This window comes from Chlamydomonas reinhardtii, chromosome 17, assembly GCF_000002595.2.
Source record: "Chlamydomonas reinhardtii strain CC-503 cw92 mt+ chromosome 17, whole genome shotgun sequence".
NCBI lineage: Eukaryota > Viridiplantae > Chlorophyta > Chlorophyceae > Chlamydomonadales > Chlamydomonadaceae > Chlamydomonas > Chlamydomonas reinhardtii.
In genome coordinates this window covers 2,620,420-2,641,955 of record NC_057020.1, presented here as the reverse complement: position 1 = coordinate 2,641,955, position 21,536 = coordinate 2,620,420, and the positions used below count along the sequence as shown (strand labels likewise).

At 63.7% G+C, this 21,536-nt stretch overlaps 5 protein-coding genes across 7 annotated transcripts in view; 4 read left to right on the top strand and 1 right to left on the bottom strand.

Annotated features, from left to right (window-relative positions):
* The first annotated feature begins 95 nt into the window (after positions 1-95).
* CHLRE_17g717300v5 (uncharacterized protein) lies at positions 96-5,941 on the top strand. Its single transcript, XM_043072190.1, has 6 exons — positions 96-260; positions 1,083-1,121; positions 1,344-1,430; positions 2,023-2,164; positions 2,448-2,618; positions 2,815-5,941. The coding sequence occupies exons 1-6, from the start codon at positions 156-158 to the stop codon at positions 2,952-2,954; spliced, it is 684 nt and encodes a 227-aa protein (XP_042914649.1). The 5' UTR covers positions 96-155; the 3' UTR covers positions 2,955-5,941.
* Positions 5,942-7,155: 1,214 nt separating this feature from the next.
* On the top strand, positions 7,156-10,522 carry CHLRE_17g717250v5 (uncharacterized protein). The gene is made up of 6 exons (XM_043072189.1): positions 7,156-7,371; positions 7,478-7,539; positions 7,677-7,803; positions 8,017-8,256; positions 8,544-9,273; positions 9,863-10,522. The coding sequence occupies exons 1-5, from the start codon at positions 7,270-7,272 to the stop codon at positions 8,742-8,744; spliced, it is 732 nt and encodes a 243-aa protein (XP_042914646.1). The 5' UTR covers positions 7,156-7,269; the 3' UTR covers positions 8,745-9,273; positions 9,863-10,522.
* CHLRE_17g717200v5 (uncharacterized protein) lies at positions 9,514-13,945 on the bottom strand. Of its 2 annotated transcripts, none has more exons than XM_043072187.1 (8): positions 13,674-13,945; positions 13,163-13,285; positions 12,649-12,882; positions 12,172-12,333; positions 11,660-11,715; positions 11,295-11,369; positions 10,791-10,906; positions 9,514-10,083 (listed from the first exon to the last, which is right to left on the bottom strand). In XM_043072187.1, exons 1-8 carry the CDS (start codon positions 13,749-13,751, stop codon positions 9,797-9,799), a joined length of 1,131 nt encoding a protein of 376 aa, XP_042914648.1. In that variant the 5' UTR covers positions 13,752-13,945; the 3' UTR covers positions 9,514-9,796. The 2 variants fall into 2 exon arrangements, with proteins under 2 accessions (XP_042914648.1, XP_042914647.1); XM_043072188.1 differs by lacking the exon at positions 9,514-10,083 and adding an exon at positions 10,524-10,581.
* A 440-nt stretch (positions 13,946-14,385) lies between these two features.
* Positions 14,386-19,755, top strand: CHLRE_17g717150v5 (uncharacterized protein). Its single transcript, XM_001703690.3, has 10 exons — positions 14,386-14,789; positions 15,026-15,085; positions 15,916-16,140; positions 16,318-16,484; positions 16,915-17,041; positions 17,379-17,498; positions 17,776-17,859; positions 18,138-18,235; positions 18,527-18,680; positions 18,945-19,755. The coding sequence occupies exons 1-10, from the start codon at positions 14,706-14,708 to the stop codon at positions 19,053-19,055; spliced, it is 1,230 nt and encodes a 409-aa protein (XP_001703742.2). The 5' UTR covers positions 14,386-14,705; the 3' UTR covers positions 19,056-19,755.
* Positions 19,756-19,855: 100 nt separating this feature from the next.
* The window catches only part of CHLRE_17g717100v5 (uncharacterized protein), a 9,329-nt gene continuing 7,648 nt past the window's right edge, over positions 19,856-21,536 (top strand). The window contains exons 1-4 of one of the 2 annotated variants that reach the window (XM_043072186.1): positions 19,856-19,996; positions 20,134-20,210; positions 20,321-20,754; positions 21,188-21,299. In XM_043072186.1, coding sequence (XP_042914644.1) covers positions 20,336-20,754; positions 21,188-21,299 — 531 coding nt within the window. In that variant the 5' untranslated portion in view covers positions 19,856-19,996; positions 20,134-20,210; positions 20,321-20,335. Of the gene's footprint in view, positions 19,997-20,133; positions 20,215-20,320; positions 20,755-21,187; positions 21,300-21,536 lie in introns of both variants that reach the window. The other variant, XM_043072185.1, reaches the window with a different exon arrangement.

Genomic DNA, 21,536 nt, shown 5'->3' with positions numbered 1-21,536 from the left:
ACAAACTGTGCGACTGTTGTCCATCGCGATAATTGCAACTGAGCTCAGGCACCTATACTGCATTGCGCGTGTGCATCTATGTTCCCCTAATTAGCGTAGACAACAAGGACTTGTTACAAGGCTAAAATAAAACTCATATGAACTTCACTGGGGCTATGGCGGAGGACTCAAAGAACGTTTCTGCTGATGGCGAAGCACAAGACAAGCCACCAAAGGAAGATGAAAGCGACTCCGACTCCTGGCTCGAGGAGGACGAGGAGGCAAGTGGCAAGTGTGCGAGTGGTATTGCCGAGTCCGCGCTGCAGCCGGTTGCGCGCCGTGGCGCAGCAGGTTTGGCCTGTATGTGTGGGCTCTTGGCTACTGGGGATTGCTTGTCGGCAATTCAGCCAGCGTGAAGCGGGGTGTGGGACCTAGCCGAGTTGCGTCTCGGAGTGCAGCAACTCGTCAGCAGCAATATCAAATGCGCTGCATGGAGAGTCAAATGCAGTCGGTACAGGAAGCCACGTTGGCTCGCGCTACCAATCGTCATGCTCATATCTTACTGCTCCCCAGTGGGAGCGGTCCCCTCTGGGAATCGCCACATTATGGTGGCCAGGAGACGTGGATATCCAATGCCAGCTGTAACCGGTACTTAGCATACTTCACAGTCTGGCGGAAGGCGTGAGGACGGCCCGCGCACCCGTGCTGTTTGTCACCGGCGCTTCCTGTGTACCGCCGGGAATTATTCAGCGCGCAGCCTCCCCGGCCTCGATGCCGCGGTGCGACCCGGCGCTGCCCCCAGCCTACCTGGTGGATGGGTTCGGCGGCGATGCGGGGAAGCACTGGAGGCGCTGCCAGCGCCTGCGTTGCACGCAACACACGGCATTTGAGGCCCATTAGTCACCCCCGGCGCCCACCCGGCCCGTTTCCCACGCGCGCGCGCACACGCATACACGCGCATCCCTCCGCTGACGGGCTGTGGGGCGGGGTATCGGAGCACCGCTAACGCGCCTGCCGCTGCTCCCGCACAAACTCCAACAACACAGCACCACGACCATACCCACCATGGTTGACCGTACCCACCCGCGACACCCAACCCGCAGGATGAAATATGGGAGAGCCTAGACGACACGCCACAAAAGGTGACTCGCCACGCGTTGCTGCGCCCTGCTCCGCGCTGCTGGCTCTGACGTGGCTCGGACGTGGCTCCCCCGCATGAGAGGGGTGGGAGGGGAGGGGGGCCCTGGCCGCCCGGCAGGCGCGCAGCCAGGCTCGCGCCGCGCTCCCATCAGCCATTCTGTAGACCAGCATTCCCTTGATTCCCTGAACACTTGTGCGTGTGTGTGAACGTGTCTTATTACCAGGTTGACGACAAGCTGTACATCGGCTCCATGGCTACGGAGCACAACTACGACGGACTCAAAGCCGCGGGCATTAGCCACGTGCTGCAGGTGTGTGTCAGTGTGTGTGTGGGGGGGGGGGGGGGTCAACGTTGATCCCGTAAGGAAACAGGGGGGGGCGGAGGGGCGGGGGCGGAGGGGTGGGGCGGCCCACTGGAGGGCTGGTGGGGGGCTGTGGAGGACGGAGCGACTGGATAGGGATGGGGCAAGGTTTTGTGCCCGAGCCTGGGTGGAAGGGCGGCGCCGGGGTGGAAGCCTTGGGCTCGGGCATGTAATCTCCCTTTCAAAACACACACGCACACACACACACACGCACACACACATACACACACACGCACATGCATGGGTTTGCACCCTTGAGAGCGTGTGGACACTACCGTAATTCCCCCCTCGAGGTTAGAGTAGCGGGGGTTGCGCGATTTCCGGTTGGTAAGACCGGCGGCTCACCGCAGCAGGTATGCGAGGTAACTTCAGGTAACATCCGTAAACCGTCGCTTTGCTGCATCGCATACACTGTCTTTGCGCAACGTTTTCCTTGTGCTCTTTAACACACACGCACACACACAGCACACACGGGCTTTCGTTTCGTTTTTTAACACACACACACACACACACACACACACTGCGCTGCGCACACGCACAGGTGGCTGAGGGCCTGACGCCCAGCCACGCGGGCGAGGGGCTGCTGTACCGCGGCGTGCAGGTGGCGGACGCGCCCGGCGAGGACCTGGTGGCGCACTTCAGCCGCTGCTTCGAATTCATACGGGAGGCGCACGACAGCGGGGGTGAGCGAGGAGGAGAAGGAGGAGGAAAAGGAGGGGGAGCGGGCGGTGGCGGCAGCGGGGGGCGGGGGGCGGACAGCGCATGCGTGCGCACCTTGCATGCACACGGTGTCGATCCCAGTACAGGGGAATACAGGGGACTGCTTCCTGACATCTCCACACACACACACACACACACACACACACACACACACACACACACACACACACACGCACACACACACACACACACATACACACACCTTCATCCCTCAACCCCTCTCCACCTCTCCAACGCCCCCCGCAGGCAGTGTGTTGGTCCACTGCGTGGCTGGCGTGTCCCGCAGCGCCACGGTGGTGATGGGCTGGCTGATGTGGCGCCACCACCTCACAGCCGACGAGGCCTTCCGCCGCGTGCACCGCGTGCGGCCCTGGGTGATGCCCAACCCCGGCTTCCGCAAACAGCTGGAGCGATTCGGTGCGTGTGCGTGCATATGTGTGCGTGTGTGTGTGTGTGTCTGTGTGCGTGTGCGTACTTATTTACAAGGGAAGCAACACACAAAGCCGGTGTGCGCACGTGCGTGTGCGTGTGTACATATGCGTGCGCTTGAGAGCTGCACCTCACCTCGCCTCGCCCGGCTGACTCGCCGACTCGTTTGACTTCCCAACCACAGGCGAGCTGGGCTGCGACCTGAGCAAATGGACTGCGTGGCGGCACGTGTGGCGCGAGGAGCCGCTCACACTGGTGCTGCAGTCCTTCCAGCGCAGCACCGCCATCAGCGGACTCAACGGCGAGCCGCTGCCGTCGCTCTGACAGCGCCACGGCAGGGAGGAGGGCGCGAGTGGAGCAGAGCCCGCAGCAAGGGGCGGCAGGGGGGCGGTGGCGGGGCGTGGCGGGGCGGCAGCCGCGAGACGGGGCGGGGCGGGGCGGGGCGGGGCGGGGCGGGGCGGGGCGGGGCGGGGCGGGGCGGGGCGGGGCGGGGTCACGTCGTAGCCACAGCGTCGGAGCCGGCCGGCGGCACGGGCGGCGCCAGGGCAGACGGCAGGCGTGCGGGGTCGCGGCGGCGGCGGCAGGACCCCGGCGAGGGATGCGCAGCGGCGGCGGCGGCGGCCGCATGGTCGGGTCCCGGGCGCTGCGGCAGGACCACTGTGGCGCGGTGCAGCCACGGCCGCGACGGCTCGCCCCCGCGGCCGGATGTCGCCGCGCCTCGCCACTGCGCCGACGTCGCAGCGCTGGCGGTCGACAGCCAGTGTTTGGCGCCGTCCTGGTGCTGTCTTGGCGCCGTCCTGGTGCTGTCTTGGCGCCGTCCTGGTGCTGCCTGGCGCTGCCTGCTAGCGCTTGGTGCTGCTGTTCCGAAGGCGGGTGGGGGGGGGCACCGGGCAGCGACGGCACGTGACTTGGGTTGCGTTGACAGGGCAGCGAGGCGGCTGCGGCAGAGCGCGTGAGCCTTGGCGTGCTGCTACAACATAAACGGAAGAAGACCCGGCCAACACTGGAGTTGCTCACCTGTTTTTGTGTATGTTGAAACGAAACGAATTGCCCGAGAGCCCGCGTGTGTGTTTTGTGTGTATGTGTGTGTGTGTGTGTGTGTGGTTGTGCGCTAGCGCGTGTGGCCTGCTAGGCGCTTGTGACGAGTGCCGATGGGTCCCGGGAGAGACGCACGCCGCTGGCCTCGGTGGCGTTACGCCGCATCGGGTGCGCCGCGCACGCCCATCACCGGATTTGCCTGGGCGGCTGAGTGCAGGCGCATGGGGTGTTGAGATCACACAGCACGCGGGCTCACAACTTGGTGTGAGCGTGTGCGTCAGCGTGTGTCTCGTGTTTGACCCTGCTTTATTACTGATTACTGCATACTTCTGGTCTCTCGTCGTAACTGAATACACGATGGGGCTCGCAACGAACCCAATTGGGGTCATGATGATCGTGCTATCCCAATCGCGTTGACTTTGGCGATCAATTGCATGACCCAGCGAGAGCATCATCCAATCTACTACCATGGGGAAAGCTACCCACGGTTTTTCAGTGCACGCACTGTGGCGGGCAATCACCGCCGACTCGGAAGTTTGTGCGCTGTTTAAGGGAGGCTTGATAAAGACTGCCGGTGTGCTGTTCTGCTGCATGTGTTGGTTTGTGCACGTTTTGGGTGCCTGACGGGCCGTGGCGGTTGCCTGACGGGCCGTGCGTCTGTCTTTGAGCACGTCATCCTTCTGTCATGTGTCATGTGGCGCGAAGAATAATGCGGTGTGCCACCGCTCATCCGGCAACGCGTTGGCTCCTCCCGATATTCAGTGCACTGGTGCTTCGGTCGGCGCAGCAGCCGCGGCAGCCTGCAGCCTGACGGGATCCAAGATCTTTTCTTTCAAGCTATAACTAAGATGTGGTGGGGGTGCATGGGGCTGTTGGCTGCGAAGGCCTCTCTGCGGGTGTCTCATACAATCCCTTGTGGGTATGGAAAAGTCGGCATTGTCCTCCGTCACGGAATGGACGTGTCGTGCGGATTGTTGCTGACCGGTTGTCTCCGAAGTGGTTGTGTCTATGTGGCCGGCTAGACGGGGCGGGCAGGGCCGAGCGGGCGAAGGTCTGGGGCGCTGTGCGAGGGGTGCCTTGCGGTCACGTATGTGGTCGGTGGCTTGCCAAGGTGCTGTGTCGGTGGCGAGCAAAACCCTTGGGCATATTGTGTATAATTGAACGATTGCGGTACCGTATTAGGTATGGAGGCAAGGGCCCGCCCGCATGTTGCACAGGCACCGCCTGGTCGCCGTCCCTGGGCTGACCCTGGCAGGTGCAGAGGCAGGGGCAGTGATGCAGCACGAACATGGATGCTAGGCAGTACGCTGGGGGGGGGGGGGGGAGTGACTGAGCGTAGAGCGGGGTTGTGTGGGTGTGGAAGGGGCCCGCGTGGCACGCACGCCGCCGCAGTGCACGCGCCCCCGTCTGACCCCATCAGCCCGTGCCTTGCCTGAGGCATGCAGGCTGACGTGGGTGTGGGTCAGCTGTGGGCCGGAGGTGTCCTCCAATGAAGCTGGCCACCATGTTTCGGTTTTGGAGCCCTGGGAACTTACTGCGGACGACTTTACACGGGGGGTTGTGTCAGTAATAATAAAAGTAGCAATCAAAATCGAGGTGCGGGATTGCAAGAGGGCCATGCAGGGCTCGTTATTGAAGAGGAATGGAGGGATGTTGCCAGCGGCCGTGGATGGAGCTCGGCAGTGTGTGTATGTGTGGGTTTGTGTGCTGGCCGAGCTAGCACTGGCAGTGCCGTTCTCCGGGCACGGGGCAACCGGCGGCGCGCAAGTTGAGTTCCGACATGTGTGTGCGGGCCCGGGAGTGGAATGGCGAGGCTGTGCCGCATTTGCAGGGGGGGCTGTAATACGTGTCAGCAGCACGTTGCCCAGAAGCCTGGGTGTACTTACACGCGCTGTAATGAAGCTGCGTTGGACGTGCTTTCTGTGAGTTACGGTGTGGCGAGGTTTGATTTGACATGATTGGTGTCGTTCGGTGATGGGCATTCTCCAGGTCACTGCATCTGCGCCGCGACGACGCAGGAGAGAGTGAGGGCGCATACGCCTGCGCGCTGCCGCTGAGCGCGGCTGAAGCTATTGATATCGAGTGGTGGAGGTTGTTCGGAGAACAGTTTGGAGAGTGGAGGGTGGCACATGTTCTGTCCATGGTCTGGGGCAGCTGTGGGATATGGCCAGTGTGTCACGCGTCTCCGCTGCCAGGGTCAAGCGACTTCATGACTGCTGAGTGGCTTCTGAGGCGGAAAGGTAGAGTGCTTGACTGCTTAAGGATATCGTCGGAGTGGCGGGGTCCTACAATCAAGTGTGAATCTACCGATCCGTCTCTCCAGCTCTCCGTCCTCACTGCACCCCTGGTGCAGGGCAATGTGCAGGGGTGCGCTCCGCACTCCTGGTGCGCTCTGGCCAACTTGAGCTACTTTGTGACTCAGAGCACCTCAACCAGAGCAACAGCACCTCGGGAGCTCCGTTGTGGCTCCGGCTCAGCCGCTCAGCCTTAAGTCGGCCATGGCACTGGCCAGTGCCATGGCACCCTCTCACGGCTTGAAGGGGCAGCACCGTGGCACTAGCCGCCGCGTTCGTTGCGAGGCAGAGAGCCCGGCCCTGCTTGTCACCCGTGGGCTTGTGTGACGCACTTGGGCAGCAGGCCAGGCTCCGCCCGAGGGTGGGTGAGGGCGGGTGACAGCGGGTGAGTGGGCGTGCGTGGCTGCGCCCCGCAGTGGCAGGGCTGCTCCCGCGGTGCAGGCCGGGCTGGCCGGGCCATGAGCTCCTGCCTGAGGAGCACAGCGCGTGGGACACTGATGGACACGGACAAGGCCAAGCAGCGCTGACCTTCTGCAGCAGGGGACCTGGGGATTACCCCGTGAGGGCACCCCTGATCGGGTCCTACTTCTGTCTGTTCGGGCTGTCCGTGCCCTTGCCACGCTGTCGCCTCGGCAATGCTTTGCTGCACTCCGATTGCATTCTACGGGTCCTCTGCTCCGGGCTAATCGCTGGACGCTGTTTTCCTGCTTGCAGCGCGCGATCACACCGTTCGGCTCGCAGTTGCATGGCGTCGTGGTGTCTGTGAGGTGCTATCGCCTGGCCGGGCGCCCGGAGAGTGACTGCAGCGCGTCATCAGAGTCGTCTTTCCAGTAACGCCGGTTACACAACCAGATCACTTCCCCTCTCTAATGCCCTCACACTCTGCTATGCGCCTATGCTGAGCCCGCGTCATGTCTGTCCCCTTCTTCGCATGGTCCATCATCCCATGATGCGCAGCGTAGACGTTGACAGGCAAGAGCATACACGGGCCAGCGGCTGAGAAGGAGGTACCCCGCACGTCGTCCCAGGTCCTGCCTGGGGTCCAGCACTTGTGTGCCCACTCTGGCACGCAGTAGCACCGATCGGGCTACAGCCGTAGATGGTGGCCGCATAACGACACGGCCGGCGTGACGCGCCCCCTATCTTTGATAATAGCATGGATATGTAATACACGAGATGCGCAAGGTTCGCTAAAAACCACATGGACCACGTAGCGCGCGACATAGCTCAACCCGACCTTTGCTTGTTCGCCCCCTACCTGCCATCCAAATAACTCTTGGATACATTTACCAATTTGCGAAATAATCATGAGCGGGATTGAGCCAGCACTGGACGAGGCTGCACTTGCAAATTTCCTGAGAGCCGCTCACACAGCTATTTCAGCTGGCGATCCGGCACATGCATTGCGGGTGGGTATCTTTCAGCTTGTATGCGTTTGCAGCTGCACAGGAGCCCGCGCATAAGCAGTCATCGCAGCGATGCCTTGACGTCTCGAGAGCTTTCCCGATTCCGCAGCTTGTGCTCACGGTACTTCAAGCAGTTGGCGGGCAGGCAGCAGCCGCTCCAGCCCTGAACAGGTGCGCAGCTTGCCCGCCGGCGCTTCCCGCCCCCCTCGCCACGCCCCTGTCCCTCCGCCGAGCAGCCGCCCCGTCGTGCACGGGCCGCCCTCGCGTCTTACCACATGTTGACATCATGTACACATCCGCACACGCAGGGTGCTGAGTCAGCTGACGTCGGAGAGCCCTGCCGCGGGCGGCGCCCGCAACGCGCTGGCAGAGCTCACAGACATGCTGGCCCGGGCCAGCCTCAATGCGCCAGCGGGTCAGGGCCAGCCGCCGCAGGTGCGTTTGACGCCCTGCTGACTTGAAGTAGTATCAATAGCCAGCAAGCTATCATGGGCAAAAAACAACTTGTACGGTCACATTCTGCGTGCGTTGTGTTGTCGCGGGGGCGGCGGCACGGGTGTGGCGCTAGGCCCTGGAGGCCTAGGCCGCCTCTCTGGGCTCATTATCTATATCCTAAGCGCCTGCATCTGCCTGTCTCGTGAACGACAGGCGGGGCCTTGGCACGCCGCAGGCACAGCTGGCGCCCAGCACGCAGGGGCGGCGGTGGCGCACAGTGACGACAGCATGAGCACGAGCGGCGGCGCGGGCGCTGTGGCGGCGGCGGCGGCGGCGGGGCCGGGAGTGGCAGGCGGGGGCCCAAGTTGGGGCAGGGGCGTGGAGGAAGCAACAAGTGCTTGGTCGGGAGGCGGCGGGGAGCTAGGACGGCAGCCGCACGCGCCCATCTTGTCGGTGAGTCCCGCGGTGGGCTGCTGCGGAGGACTGGGCGCTGGGGCAGGGCCCACAACACACACACGCACACTTCTGTCCTTCCTTGTGCTCTCTCTCTCACACACCAAAACACACGACAGTGTCGACTTTTTCCTTGGTTCTCTCTCCTGACACATGACGAGGACTTGGCGGGCAAACGTATGCAGCAGAAACAACCTGTCATCGTCATGCCTGGCGCACGCACAATACTGCAGCGCGCGCAACCACCGTGACTCTGCCCTCCTGCTCCGTGCTCCTCACCCCTGCAGGAGACGGGCCGGGAGGGCTTCATGAGCTGCGCCCTGGCTGACGGCAGCAGCTACGTGTGCGGCGGCTGCGGCGGCGTGGTGGTGGCCAGCCGGCGGCGGCAGCACGAGCAGTTCTGGTGCTCGGCGGGGTCATCAGGGGCGGGAGCGGGGGCCGGGGCGGGGGCCGGGGCTGGCATGGATGAGGAGCTAGGGTCGGACTGAGGAATGGAGGGAGGGAGGGCTTGTGGGATGCTGGGGCGAGTGAGCGAGAGGGCGTGAGGCGAAGTGGTGCGGGCAGCATGGACCAGCGCCTGGCAAAGCTGCTGGCACACACAGAGAGGGAGAGAGAGAGGGGGAGGGGCGAGCGTGTTTGTGTTTGCAGGGAGAGAGTGGTGCGGGAGCGAAGAAGAAGGAGGGGAGTTACATTCACATGGAGATGGGAGGTGTGCTACGCGCTGCAGTGGGGGTCTTCAGGGAAGCGGTTGGCCGCGGCTAGCAGCGAGCTGCCGCAAGGCATGATGGAGGGGGCCGCATGGGAGGAAGCCGCGGCACGGCACGCAATAGACACCGGCGTGGGGTTTGGTGCCAGCAGCTGCCTGCAGCCGCAGACTCTGCAGCAGCAGCGGCGTCTCCGCCTGACGCGGCTGGACTGCATGAGTGGGTGCACGCCGTGGGTGCACGCCGTGTTTGGCCACAGCGCCACTGCAGCGGCAGTTCTTGGGTGGCGGGCGGCGCGTCAAGGCGCAGGAAGGTGCGTGCTGGGGTGTGCGTGCCGGTGTGTGTGTGTGCGTGCCGGGGTGTGCGTGCTGGGGTGTGCGTGCCGGGGTGTGCGTGCCGGGGTGTGCGTGCTGGGGTGTGTGTGCTGGGGTGTGGGTTCTGGGCTGCTGGGCAGTACCGGTAGTGGTGCGGCTGGTGGCATGGACTAGTAGCTGCGAGGTCAGTGCTTGGGAGACGCGGGGGGGGGGGGAGGTGGGGAGCTTCCACGTCTCGTGTGGGCACACGCCAGCCGTCGGGCGCACCATAGACGCGTAGCGCCACCACACACCGGACTGCCGGTTGACTTCTTTTGATGCACACACGCGCAAGCACCACCTGCACTCAGCCGCGCCATAACCCGCCCCGCCTCGTCACCACTGGTTGCGACTCGAGCACAACCCCACTGCCGCATACGCGCATAAACGTCCTCTCTTACAGCACCTACACCTGCCTCGCCCCTGTGTGGGGCCCCTGAGAACGTCTGCTCGTGTCTACGTCGCCTGACCGGTCGCCGCTGCCTACGCCTGTCTCCCCAACTCACTTGCCCCGCCCCCTCCCTTCCCGACCCCGCCACACCCCGCCAGGTCGCCACCCTCCTCCGCGCCGCCACTGCCATTTCTGCTGCTACTGCCATCGCCACTGTTGCAGCCGTTGCTGGCACCCATAGCTGTAGCATGCATGGCGGCCAGGCAGCTCTGGAAGAAATCCTGGAAGGTGGCGGCGGCGGCCTCGGCGGCAGTCTCCACGCTGACACCGCGCGCCTCTGCCACCGCTTCCAGAATGTACACGAGGCCGCTGTCGATGCCTGCAGTTGACAGCGCGAGAGGAGTTGTGAGAAGAACTGAGAGAAGCTGTGCGAGTGTTGTTTTGGAGTCCCGAGTACTCCGTATGTGCATGTTGGTAGATTGGTTGTTTTCTCCGGAGCGCGTAACGTGTGTTACCGAGATTGTCAGGGCTGCGGCCAAAGCTGTTCAATGTTGTTGTGGTTTGGGTTCTCAGCATGATGCTGTGCATATGACTAGATGTTGCTTGGCTCAGAATTCCATACGGCCGCTACGGAATCCGCCGCACAGGCGGGTATGCGCGGGTGGCCAGGGATGCAGAGAGGATCAACTAGTGCGGACAGGTAGGAGCGCACGGGCAGCCTGGGGCAGCGGGCGCATATGGTGGCATCGGGACTGCGCTTCTTGCATTCGCCCCAGACGTCGGGCGCATGCAATATTGCAATGTAAACAACTGTCAACTGCACATGCTCTCAACTCCCTGGGTAAACCTGGCTCCCCCACCGTACAGCGCCATCACCCTGAATCCCTTCCCGTAATCGCGGGCAAGTTGCCACACGCACACGTACACGTACTTTCTAACATACATACACGCGTGCACAGAGTCGCACACACATGCAGCCCAGCGCACAACACAACCCACACACTCTCGCACCCCCCCCCGGGCACTTCACTTCATATTTGATACACACCATCCCATGGATGGCTACCCCCCCTCGGCCGCTCTCACCCGCGGGCGAGTTCTGGTCGCTCTCCAGCAGCAGGCGCTCCGCCGGCACCGCCGCCAGCCGCTGCAGCAGCTTGGCGCGCTGGCCGGGCTTGCGGCCGTTGATGACGTCAGAGAAACTGCGTGGGAGGCGGTGTGTATGTGTGTGTGTGTGTGTGTGTGGGGTATTTAATCCAATACCAAGTACGGCGCGGGTGGGGTCGGGCGTAAGCCATTCATGGAGGACGGAGGGTCGGGGTAGTGAAGGGGGGCGGCGACAGCAGCGCGGTGTGTGCCGAGGTGTGCCGTGGTGTGCCTCCTCGTATGCTGGGGAGGTGTGTGCCTAGTGAGAGGTGGCTGCATCTATAGCCTCTGGGTCTCTGGCCCCGGGGAAACAGGCACGGCGACTCAGCACGGACACGTGTAGGTGCCTAGTTCCACAACGGCGCAACCAGCGCACACCGCAAAGCCGCCCTGGTGTCGCCCCTGATGGACCCCGACTGTTGACAGCTCATAACGCGCACCCACCTGAAGTAGATCCGCTCGCCCAGTCCGCCCGGTAGCCGCGTGAAGCCCTTTACTAAGTCCACACTGCCGCCGTAGCTGCGTCAGCGAGAGGGCCGCAGGGCACCAGGGGGAGGGGCAGGGGCGCTTGCGTACCGCATACCGATACGTTACACTGCTGGCCAGGCCTAGCACATGGCACCTAGCTACAACATAACGGCATGCAGCTGTTCCGCTGCAGCACCCTCAACACCGTGAGGCATCTATCGCCCACCGCCCTCCTGCGCCCATCTACCGCCGCCCTCCTGCACCCGCTCCACCCACGTCCCGCACACCGCCCTCCTCCACCCCCTCCGCCCCTCCTCCCCTCCACCCCCTCCACCGCCCACCTGTGCAGCATGATCTTGGGCGGGCAGCCCTCAGGCCCCAGCCGCCGCAGCATGTCCTGTGGGCGTGTGGCCGCGTGTGGCCGCGTGTGTGGCCGTACAGGTCCCAAGCCCCACCGCACAACAACTGAGTCAGCGGTGGCCTCACAAGCCCACGCCCCGCCTTCAAGCCGCGCCCCAGCGAACCCTCCCCCTTCCCCATGAAATGCTTGAAAGCCCTCCGTGGACAGGTCCCTGGTTCTGCGCCTCGATCTGTCACGGTCTGGTTTCCCACGCCGCCTACCCCCCAACAAACGCCTCTGCCTGTGCTTCGCTCGTTTTTGTTGGTTTTGGTTTTGGGGCTGGTAATTACAACCCCCACCCCCAATCCCCCTCCCAGCCCAGTCTTCCACTCCCAGCCTCCTGGGTGGGCTTCCTGATAATGATGGGACCTCTTCATTGGGCCCGGGCACATACCGCCCACTCCCCCGCCCACACACACCTGCGCTCCACCCCTGCTCCCCCCCAGGCCGCACCTGCAGGTGGCCGTAGCCCTGCACGCAGTGCATGCTGACCGGCCGCCGCAGCTCCGCCGCCAGCGCCAGGTGCGCCTCCGTGAGCGCCAGCTGGTGGTCCCAGCCCGGCTGCAGGCGGCTGCCCGGCACCACCGCCGCCCGGTCCAGGCCGAACTCGCCCACCTGCGGGGTGGGGTGGGGGCGGGTGGGATGGGGGCGGGGGAGGATGGGCTGGCGGGGAGGGAATGAGGCTGGGAATGCTGGCGGGGGTGGGTTAAGGAGCGTGGCGCTGAGGGAGGCGCGTTGTGGTAGACATGCAGTCGCATGGCAGGGACATCCACAAACGCGGACTCCGCCAGCCGTGCCGCCCACCATCACCTGCCCCTGTGCCCTGGGCCCCTAGTGCTCTGGTGCTTTGGCGCCTCTGCCCACACGGGCTCACCCAACCTCGCCAGGCTAACCCCACCGCCTCCGCCCACCCCACCGCCTCCGCCCCACCAGCGCATGCGGGTGCCGCAGCAGCAGCTCCCGCAGCCGCGGCCGCCACTGCTCCGGCGCGGCCACCGCCAAGTCGCCGCCCGGGCCCAGCGCCGCCAAGAGGGCCGGGTGGCGGTCGGGGCTGTCGCGGCCGTTGGCGGGCGCGTCCAGCAGCGCCGCGGGCTGGGTGGCCTGGTCGGGATGTAGCGCGTGCCGGTGCGCGAACCAGGGGTGCACGCCGAAGCAGGGAATCACCTGTGCGAGGGAGCGTTTGTGTGCGTATGCGGTTGTGTGTGTGCGTGTGTTAAAAAACCAACAAAACGATGTGTGTGTGTGTGTGTGTGTGCGTGTGTGTGTGTGTGTGTGTTAATGCGTCTTTAGGCACATATACATTTGGGCGGGGATCGGCACCTCATTAGGAAAGCGACCGAACAACGGTGCCAGTGTCTCTCCGGGCCTCGCTCCCAGTTTGACGCTCTCACGCCCCTAAACCCCACGCCCCTACGTCCCCTACGTACGCCCCCCGGCTCCCTGCCTTGTGCGGTGCCGCCTGCGCCAGTGCCTCCACGTCCGCCCAGTCGCCCAGCCGCGTGCCCATCACCGCCACGTGCGCCGCGGACAGGGCCAGGATGCGGCGCGCGGTGTCCTCGCCATCATCCTGCGAGCGGGGTGCCCCAGTTGTTGTTTTCGAGAGATAAGCATTGGGACAGTAAGGTAAGGAATGAATGGAAGCGGGAGATGGAGCGGGCGGGAGGGTGGGGAGGGAGAAGAGGCAGGGCGGCGTACTGGGCGCAGGGTAAAGGCGCGCATTGGCGGTGTGGCCGCAAGACCCCGCTGCAGGTGGCAGCACATGAGAGCGGCGCTGGCAAGCAGGTCCGTGCAATGGACAGAGCTGCCCGATGAAATCCACTGCGACCATCCTGGGAAACACGCTGCGCTGGCGTGCACGGCCGGCGGCCCTCGCCTCCCCACGACTTCGTGGGGCCGGCATGGCCGCCTCCTGGCCTCCGCCTTCAAGGCCTCCCACATGAGACTTGAACCCCCACCTGTGGATGACAGTGCGCGTCTCCAATGCCGAACCGCCGGAGTAGCGAAGCGTCCGCTGACACCGCGGCCACGGCCATCGCCGATGGAGCCAGGCGCCCGCGAGACCACGCCGCAAGCACAGCGCCGTTGGCAACTTGAGATTTTCGAGAGAATTTTGTTTGCGTAGTCGTTGCCAAACTGCTGCGTAACATAGTGAAAGCCCGGCAGTTTGAAACGTGAGGTCAACACGCCGAAAATTATTAAAACTTATGACTCATTCTGCTATTTAGTGGTGAGGTAAGATATGGGACAAAACTATTTATGCCCACGAGTTCCGGGCCCGATAGCTGGAATTCGGGCCACGGACCCGTTGGTCCGCATGCACAGCCAGCGAGCCAGCGCGTGCATCCTCGCACAAACGCCTGCGTCGTTAGAGACATGCTTTGCAGGGCGGTGGGGTCGGATCTTGGCCGCTTGGGGAGCTGCTTGCTCAGTCTGCAGAGGGGATGGTGGAGAGGCGTGCTGAAAGGATGTGCGAGCGGGGTTGGCCAATAATGACCTGCACGCTCTGCCACGCCACGGGACCATCAATCTTTGGGGACCTAACACCTAATGCGCGCCGAGAATCTCGGGATGTGGCATGTTGGAAAGTCGCGGGGGCCGCGGCAGTCTGGAGGGGGGACCACACAGAACTCCGTGCCGAGTGCTTACAATGCCTGAAAGAGTTTGTGACTCCGGGCGGCTCAATAAGTAGAAGCACTGATTGACCAACCATTTCTGCAATACACAAACTTAGCGTAAGCACTGCGACCTCGAAGGAACTTCTATCTCTGCACCTGAGCGCCTCTGCAGTTTCTCGTTTAGCGATTGAAACATCTAGCTTTATTCATTCTGAAGCACGACCTGCAATTCTAGTACGATCGCTGAGCGCTTGGAGCTTGTGCCATCAGTGCGCGGCACTGTTTTCACTGGCCAGCCTATAACAACAAACGTATTGCAGTAGAGACGCAATTTGCGGGCGGTGACGCCCGCGCGGCGTCCCGGGCAGGAAAATGTCAGAGTCGGGGTCACAAATGCTCCCCCAAGACAATGGGGACGACCAACTCGACCCACACGTGGAGTACCTGCAGCAACTGGTGAGCGAGGATGGTTGAGGTTCAGGCGTGGGCAGGGGTGGGAGCGGCCATACCGCCAGAGGGGGGGGGCCGGCGCGCCCACGGCCGTCGTCACCTGCCAGCTGAGGCCCTTCGTTGGGCTGCGTTTCACGACTGGGCCCTGGGCTCCTGCCTCACCGGTTCCTGCCTTGCTGTGATGCCTGTGTGCAACGACAAACGCCCTGTCGCCTCTACTCCGTCCGCGTCCACGTCCACAGTTACGGGACAATGAGTTCCTGCAGCGGGAAAACCTGCTCTTTGAGGCCTTCCTAGCCAAGGTGAGGAGCCCAGGCCCTAGCGAAGGGCCGGAATGCGGGTGGCGTGGTCAGGGGCTGCTGTCATTCGGGCTGGTGGCTGCTGGCTGGAAGACCCTGGCCGCAACGGCGCTGGCGTAGCGCGGGCGTGCTGCGGGCATGGACGTGCCACTGGCCTCTGGACGGACAGCCTGAATTCCTTCCTGCGGGTGGTGGCGGCAGGGGTGGCTGGGAGGCCCCGCGTCGTTTGGGGTTCAGGGGCACAGGCGGCAGCAGGCGCAGCACGGCACAGCGAGAGGGCAGGTGCAACAGGTCGTGCAACAGGTCGTGGGAGCGGAGGAGGCAGCGGGCAGCGTTTTCACCTCGGGGCCTCGGGGTGCAGGAAGCGCAAGGCAATAGCTCTGTGCCGATGCAGCTGCAGCGCCGCCACTTCCAAATCTCCGCCAGTGGAGGAGCGGGTCGGGCCGCACGGTTGGATGCGTCACCCTACGGGCTGTCCATGCGTTGTGCCCCGACACGGGCGCGGGAGCGCAAGCCTGCAGCCGTCGCGGTCGTGGGACAGGGGGCGGGCTGCGGCGTGTGTGCTCAGCGGCAGTGATGCAAGCGGCGAGACTGGTGGCAGAATCTACCACACAGGAACAAGGACATTGAAGGAATGCGCGGCGAGGAGGCCGCGCGGCCCTAAGATAACGCGCGCCTGGCCTGACAGCGGCCGCGTGCCGCATGCGCAACGGTGCTGTCCACACCCTGAACGCCACCCTGAATGCCACCCCGCGCCTCCGCGCCCTCCCCCCTCCATCCCCACCCGCCCTCACGCCCATCCGCCTGCATGCCCCCTTTCCCTCACGCGCCAGGTGGACATGTCCAAACTGGGCGCCCTGGCGGAGGACGACGCCTCGAAAAAGAAGAAGGGCGGCAAGAAGGGCGCCGCCGGCGGCCCCGCCGGCGCCAACACCAGCCGCGGCGGCATCGCGGCGGCGCGCGACGGCGCGGCGGCGCAGTTCGCGGCCCTGACTGACGAGGAGAAGAACGACCTGGTCAGCCAGGAGGTGGAGATGGTGCAGGCGGAGATTGAGGCGGTGAGTGGGTAGGGTGGGTGGGTGGATGGGTGGGTAGGGTAGTGCAGGGTAGGGTAGGGCGGGGGGTGCGCAAGGGCAGACGCGTGGCGGTACGGCAGGTTTGGTTAATGGTGGGTAGCGCGGGTGCCGCCGCCAGCACGCTCACCGCAGCTGTCCGCCCCGCACCCGCGTCCGCAGATCCGCAAGGCTGGCGACAAGGACATCGACGACATCCGCACGCTAATGGAGGAGGTGGACATGCGCATCGCGGAGACCAAGAAGGACACCTACGAGTTCAAGCGCGACATCATCATCGCCGCCGAGAACCCGCGCACCGGCAAGATCGTGGCGGAGAAGATGATCCGGTGAGGAGCAGCGGTGGGACCCCGGGGGTAAACGTTGAACCAATCCCGTAAGGAAACAGTCGCGCGGCAAGGAGAGCTGCAGCTGCAAAAGCGCGTCGTTGTACATCACCGTATGTAGTCGGGCGGGCTTGGGCAGTGTAGGTGGCAGTGGGACCCCGGGGGGGGGGGACGTTGTAGATACCAGCCCAAACTAAACCAAACCATGGGGGAAGGACAACTTGGGCTTTGGCGGCACGGCCAGGCCAGGCACGCGTGCGACCTGCGACAGCGACCTCCCGACTTGCAGGAAAAGGACACCCTCACTCATTTCCCTGATGTACCGTAGCTGCTCCGCCCCGGCCTTCTCTCCCCAGCCTTCTCTTCCCATCCGCCCACCCACACACACACACACCCACACACACCCGCCCACCCAACTTGTCCCGCTTCCCAGCTTCATCGAGGACAAGCTGCGTCAGAAGGACGCCACCGCCGACAAGCTGCGGCTGAAGAACACCACCACCAAGGCGCTCATCACAAAGTTGGAGCACCAGCTGGCGCACAAGGAGGAGATGGGAGAGGTGGGCTTGGCTCTTTTGTTTTGTTTGGGGGCAGGGGACTTGCCTTGCACTACCGGTACCGCTTGAGGAGTAAGAACAAGGAAGGGGCTAGCCGGGAGATGCATGGGGTTAGGTCGAGGGGTTTGGTTGTGGGGGTGCGTTTGGCGACGAGTATGGGCGCGTGACAAGTTATGGGGGCTGGCAAAGACATTAACCAGCTCACAACGACACCCGCCGCCGCAAGATCCCAATAGAAACGCCTTGGCTGCCTTCGCCTTGAGGTTGGCCAGCCCTCCATTTCCACACCTCCCTAACCCCTCCGCCGCCGCCCCGCCGCCGCCGCCGCCTATTCCTCCAGGTGCTGCACCTGGTTGACTTTGACCAGCTCAAGATCGAGAACCAGCAGTACATGGAGCGCATCGAGGAGCGCAACAACGAGCTGCTCAAACTCAAGTTGTCCACCAGCCGCACAGTGCAGGTAGGGGCGCACGGGGGACGGTGGGGGCCGCACGGGTGCAGGTGGGGCCGCGGCAGCGGCTACCGGTGCCGTGGTGCGGTGGCAGGGCGTGCGGGACAGGGCCGCAGGGGCAGGGGTCGTGGGCAGGGTGCTGAGTCAGATCAAGAGAAACGCAGCGGAAGCCCGCTGCCGAATAGGCGTGCGGACTGACGCATCCTGCGCTCCTGCCCTCCTGCCTGCCCTCCTGCCTGCCCTCCTCCCTGCCTGCCCGCCTGCCCGCCTGCCTGGCTGCCTGCAGGTGTTGAACAACCTCAAGAGCAGCCTGAGTGACATGGTGGCGGCGGGGCACGCGCTGAGGAAGCAGATCGCGGAGCGCAAGCAGGTGCGGGCGGGCGGGCGTGTATGCCGAGCTACGGGCGTGCGTGGGTGTTGCTGCTACGGGCGTGCGTGCGTGTTTACGCCGTCAAGGAAGGAATCGAGCGTTCATGCATGTGCACGATGCGCCGTTGCTGTCGATTGCTATCAAGCATATCTATGGCAGGAGCAGGGCGCGCCGGTAAACTGTGCGTAGCTCGCATCCACCCGCCCACGACTGTCGCCACGGCGCCACTTCACTTTACCGCCCTGCACACCGCCCACCGCCTCACCAAACCCCCACAGGACCTGGCGCGGTTCGACGCGGACTTTGGCAACGTGCTGGACGAGAAGGGGCGCGGCGAGCGCACGTTGCGGCGCCTCAAGCTGGAGCAGGAGGACATGTGAGCAGCAGGGGGCGGGGCGGGGCGGCTTCGCCCGGGGTACGGCAGTTCAGTTGGGAGGTAGCATGTCAAGGAATGGCATGCGTGGGTGGACGCGTGTCCGCGGCTATGCCTGGGTATGGCAACCCGCCGCCTCCATCCCCCTCCTGCCCAGGTCGCACCCCTAGTCCTGCCCAGGTCCCACCCCTACGTCCGCTACGTCCGCCCCTGCGCCCACCCCCCTCTCACACGCACACGCCCTCTCACGCCCCAATTCACGCCCGCCCCGCCACCCCCACCCCCACCCCCCAGCGACACGCCCACCATCATGGACTACATCAAGCTGAAGCACGAGGTGACGGAGCTGGAGAAGCAGCTGGTGGACTGGCGGCGCAAGATCGACATCCTCACCATGGAGAAGACGCGCAAGCGCACGCTGCTCAAGAGCGTGGCGTCCACCACACAGGTGGGCCGCCAGGCGGCAGGCGGGGCGCGGGCGGGGTGGGGTGGCGTTAGTTTGCCCCGATCCCAACAGCTACTCCACTCCCACACAAAACCCAGAACCTGAAGCGCGCCCATAGAGCGCGGAGTGGGGGCGCAGGTCGTCTGCTAGGTTGGGTGTGTGGTTACAAGATGGTGTGCGACGCGCTTGCCTGTCCTTGCAAGGGTCGTTTGCGTGGCAGTGAGCTTATGTTAACAACGGTGTTGCCTTGACTGCACGAACCTGCAGGGTGGAGGTGCGGGGCTGCAGCCGTACGGGAGCGGCGGTGGCGCGGCGGCGGCGGCGGCCCTGGCGGGCGGGGAGGGCGGTGGAGGATCGCGGGGGAACAGTGCGCGCTGAGCTGGGTGGTTAAAACGGGGCTGATCTGCTAATGACCGACAGTGGTGCTATTATGGAGGCGTTTACAACCGTCGAATCCGTGGATGAGGACGTGTGGGATGCGCTGGGTGGGTGGGAGCTGATGGTACCTGGTAGCCTAGCGCAGGCACAGTACCACGACCAGCAAGCTATGCAGCGCCGCCGAATCGGCTGTTTCACTGTTTGTATTGTAGCTTCAGCTAACGGAAGTCTATTCCTTTATTTGGTAGCAGAGAGACACGCAGTACCGGTAACAGCCAGGCGCTTGTTGCATGATCAGCCATGATGCAGGGTCGCGTCGTGTGCCGCGTTCCAGCATAGGTCCGAGGACAGCGGCGCTGGGCGGCGCGCGAGGGGCACGAGTCTTGACGAACGGGCTAACAGCGGAACACCCTGGCGACGCTCGTTTTGCTCGCGTGGCCAGGGCAGGGGGGGGCCGGGGGGTAGTCACCGACCGAAACGAAACGCTCTGGTTGACGTGTCTGGCCGCCCGCCATTTGATGCGGCGCGTTCCGTGAGTTTATGCTGCGCAATTGTGTTCAAATTGCAAGCAGCCTGCGGGTGGGCATTTGGCCCGACACGCGTGCGAACTGAGTGGTGATACTAAAAGGCAAAAACTTTCACCCACCTAGTGAGACGCCGACAAAGTTGCTATTGATGCGAGCTGTAATGCGAGGCTTTATCCCAGGCGCCGGGTTACAGCTGAACAGGAAGGCCGATTTCCGATGCATGGGCATTGACAGTGTCCTGCAAGTTTTTCCCCACTCGCTCGCCCAGTTAATTTAGTCAGGGCAGCGTCTGCGAACCAAGAGTTGCAACGCGCCAACTGCAACACTTGCAGCGCTCACGGCTTTGTACCAACTTTTTAGCAGCCCACTCAGCCTGTGCTCTGCTTGGGCGTTGTATTGGTAGACACTTACCAGGCGAGTAAACTGCATGTCTGTAATTGTCTTGACCCCTGTGCGGCGAGCGCTCAAGGAAGTTCAGAAGTGGGCGCGCAGCGCTCTAGGCTGCATTATATCGCTTTCTTGAAATCCTGGTCTCTGGTTGGTCTATGCAGAGCGCTGAGCGCCGGAGGAGGAGGCAGACATTGCATTTCTGTTTCTCAGCTCGGCCTTCGCTGGAGCAACTCTATAGGCAGGTACATGTCTGAAATGCTTTGGGTGAATGCTGTAGAAGAACCGGCAGGGTGTGCGTCAGCGCGTATACGTAACTTGACAATGGCATGCGCGTCTCACCCCTCGCAGGCTAGAGGGCCAACCATGGACGCGGTGCAGTATCAACTAGACCCGCGATGGATCAAGCAACCACAGCAACAGCAGCAGCAACCGATGGTTGGCGTGGGCGTGAGCCCTGGCCCGGGCACTCCCACCGGCACCTCGCGCGAGCAGTCCTTCTCTAACCGCGCGAACTCCTTCAGGAGGCCGCCCAGCCACCAGGACTCGTTTCGAAATGACACGAGCTCTATGTCCATCGTGTTTAACGCGAACTGGGTAAAAATCCTGAACCCCATTGGCGAGGGCGCCTTCTCGCGCGTGTATGAGGGCATCTACACCAACCCGGACACGCTTGAAGAGAGCGTGGTGGCGGTTAAGATTCTGAAGAAGAACATGCTCAAACGGCGCTCGGACTGCCTGCGTTTCATCAAAGAGGCGAAAATTATGACAAAGATTTGCCACAGGTGCGAACGGCCGGCCGCTCTTTAAGCAGCGACACGTAGCGTGTGAAGCTGTGGGACGTGTCGGGTGGCGTGGGGCGAAGGGGCCGGCATGGGGGGCGGCTGGGCCAAGGGGTGGGGGATGGGGTGAGCGTGTGTGTTGGGGCACGGTTTCGACCCTGCCCGCCAGTTCTCAGATTCCTGGCGAACATGATTATGACCACTTAGTAGCAGCAGATGTAGGCATGCTCGTTGGCCATCCCCACCTTGTCTTCTACTATCTTCACTGGGCGCCTGAGTCAGCCCCCAGCATACCTCCCCACCAAGCTCCCCACCCCACAACACCGATGCGTCACCCAGCCCCCAGGCCCCACCCTCCCTGCCTCCATCACACGCCTTCCAGCACATCCGCCGAAGCCAATCCCCTCGCACACACGCCATGCGCCCCCCTCCACAGGAACATCGTGGCATGCTACGGCATCGGCAAGTATGACGACGAGGACGACCAGAACCCGGGCTCGCTGTTCATCGTGCAGGAGCTGGTCCGCGGCGGCAACCTGCTGCACAAGGTGAGGGGCAGGGGGAGAGGGAGAGGGGGAGGAGGGGGGAGCGGAGGGAAGGGGAGGGAAGCGGAAGGGGGGGAGGGGGAGCGGAGGGAGGGGAGCGGAAGAGGGGGAGGGGAGGGAGCGGAAGAGGGGGAGGGGAGCAGGGGGAGAGGGAGAGGGAGGAGGGGAGGGAGAGGGAGAGGGAGAGGGAGAGGGAGAGGGAGAGGGAGAGGGAGAGGGAGAGGGAGAGGGAGAGGGAGA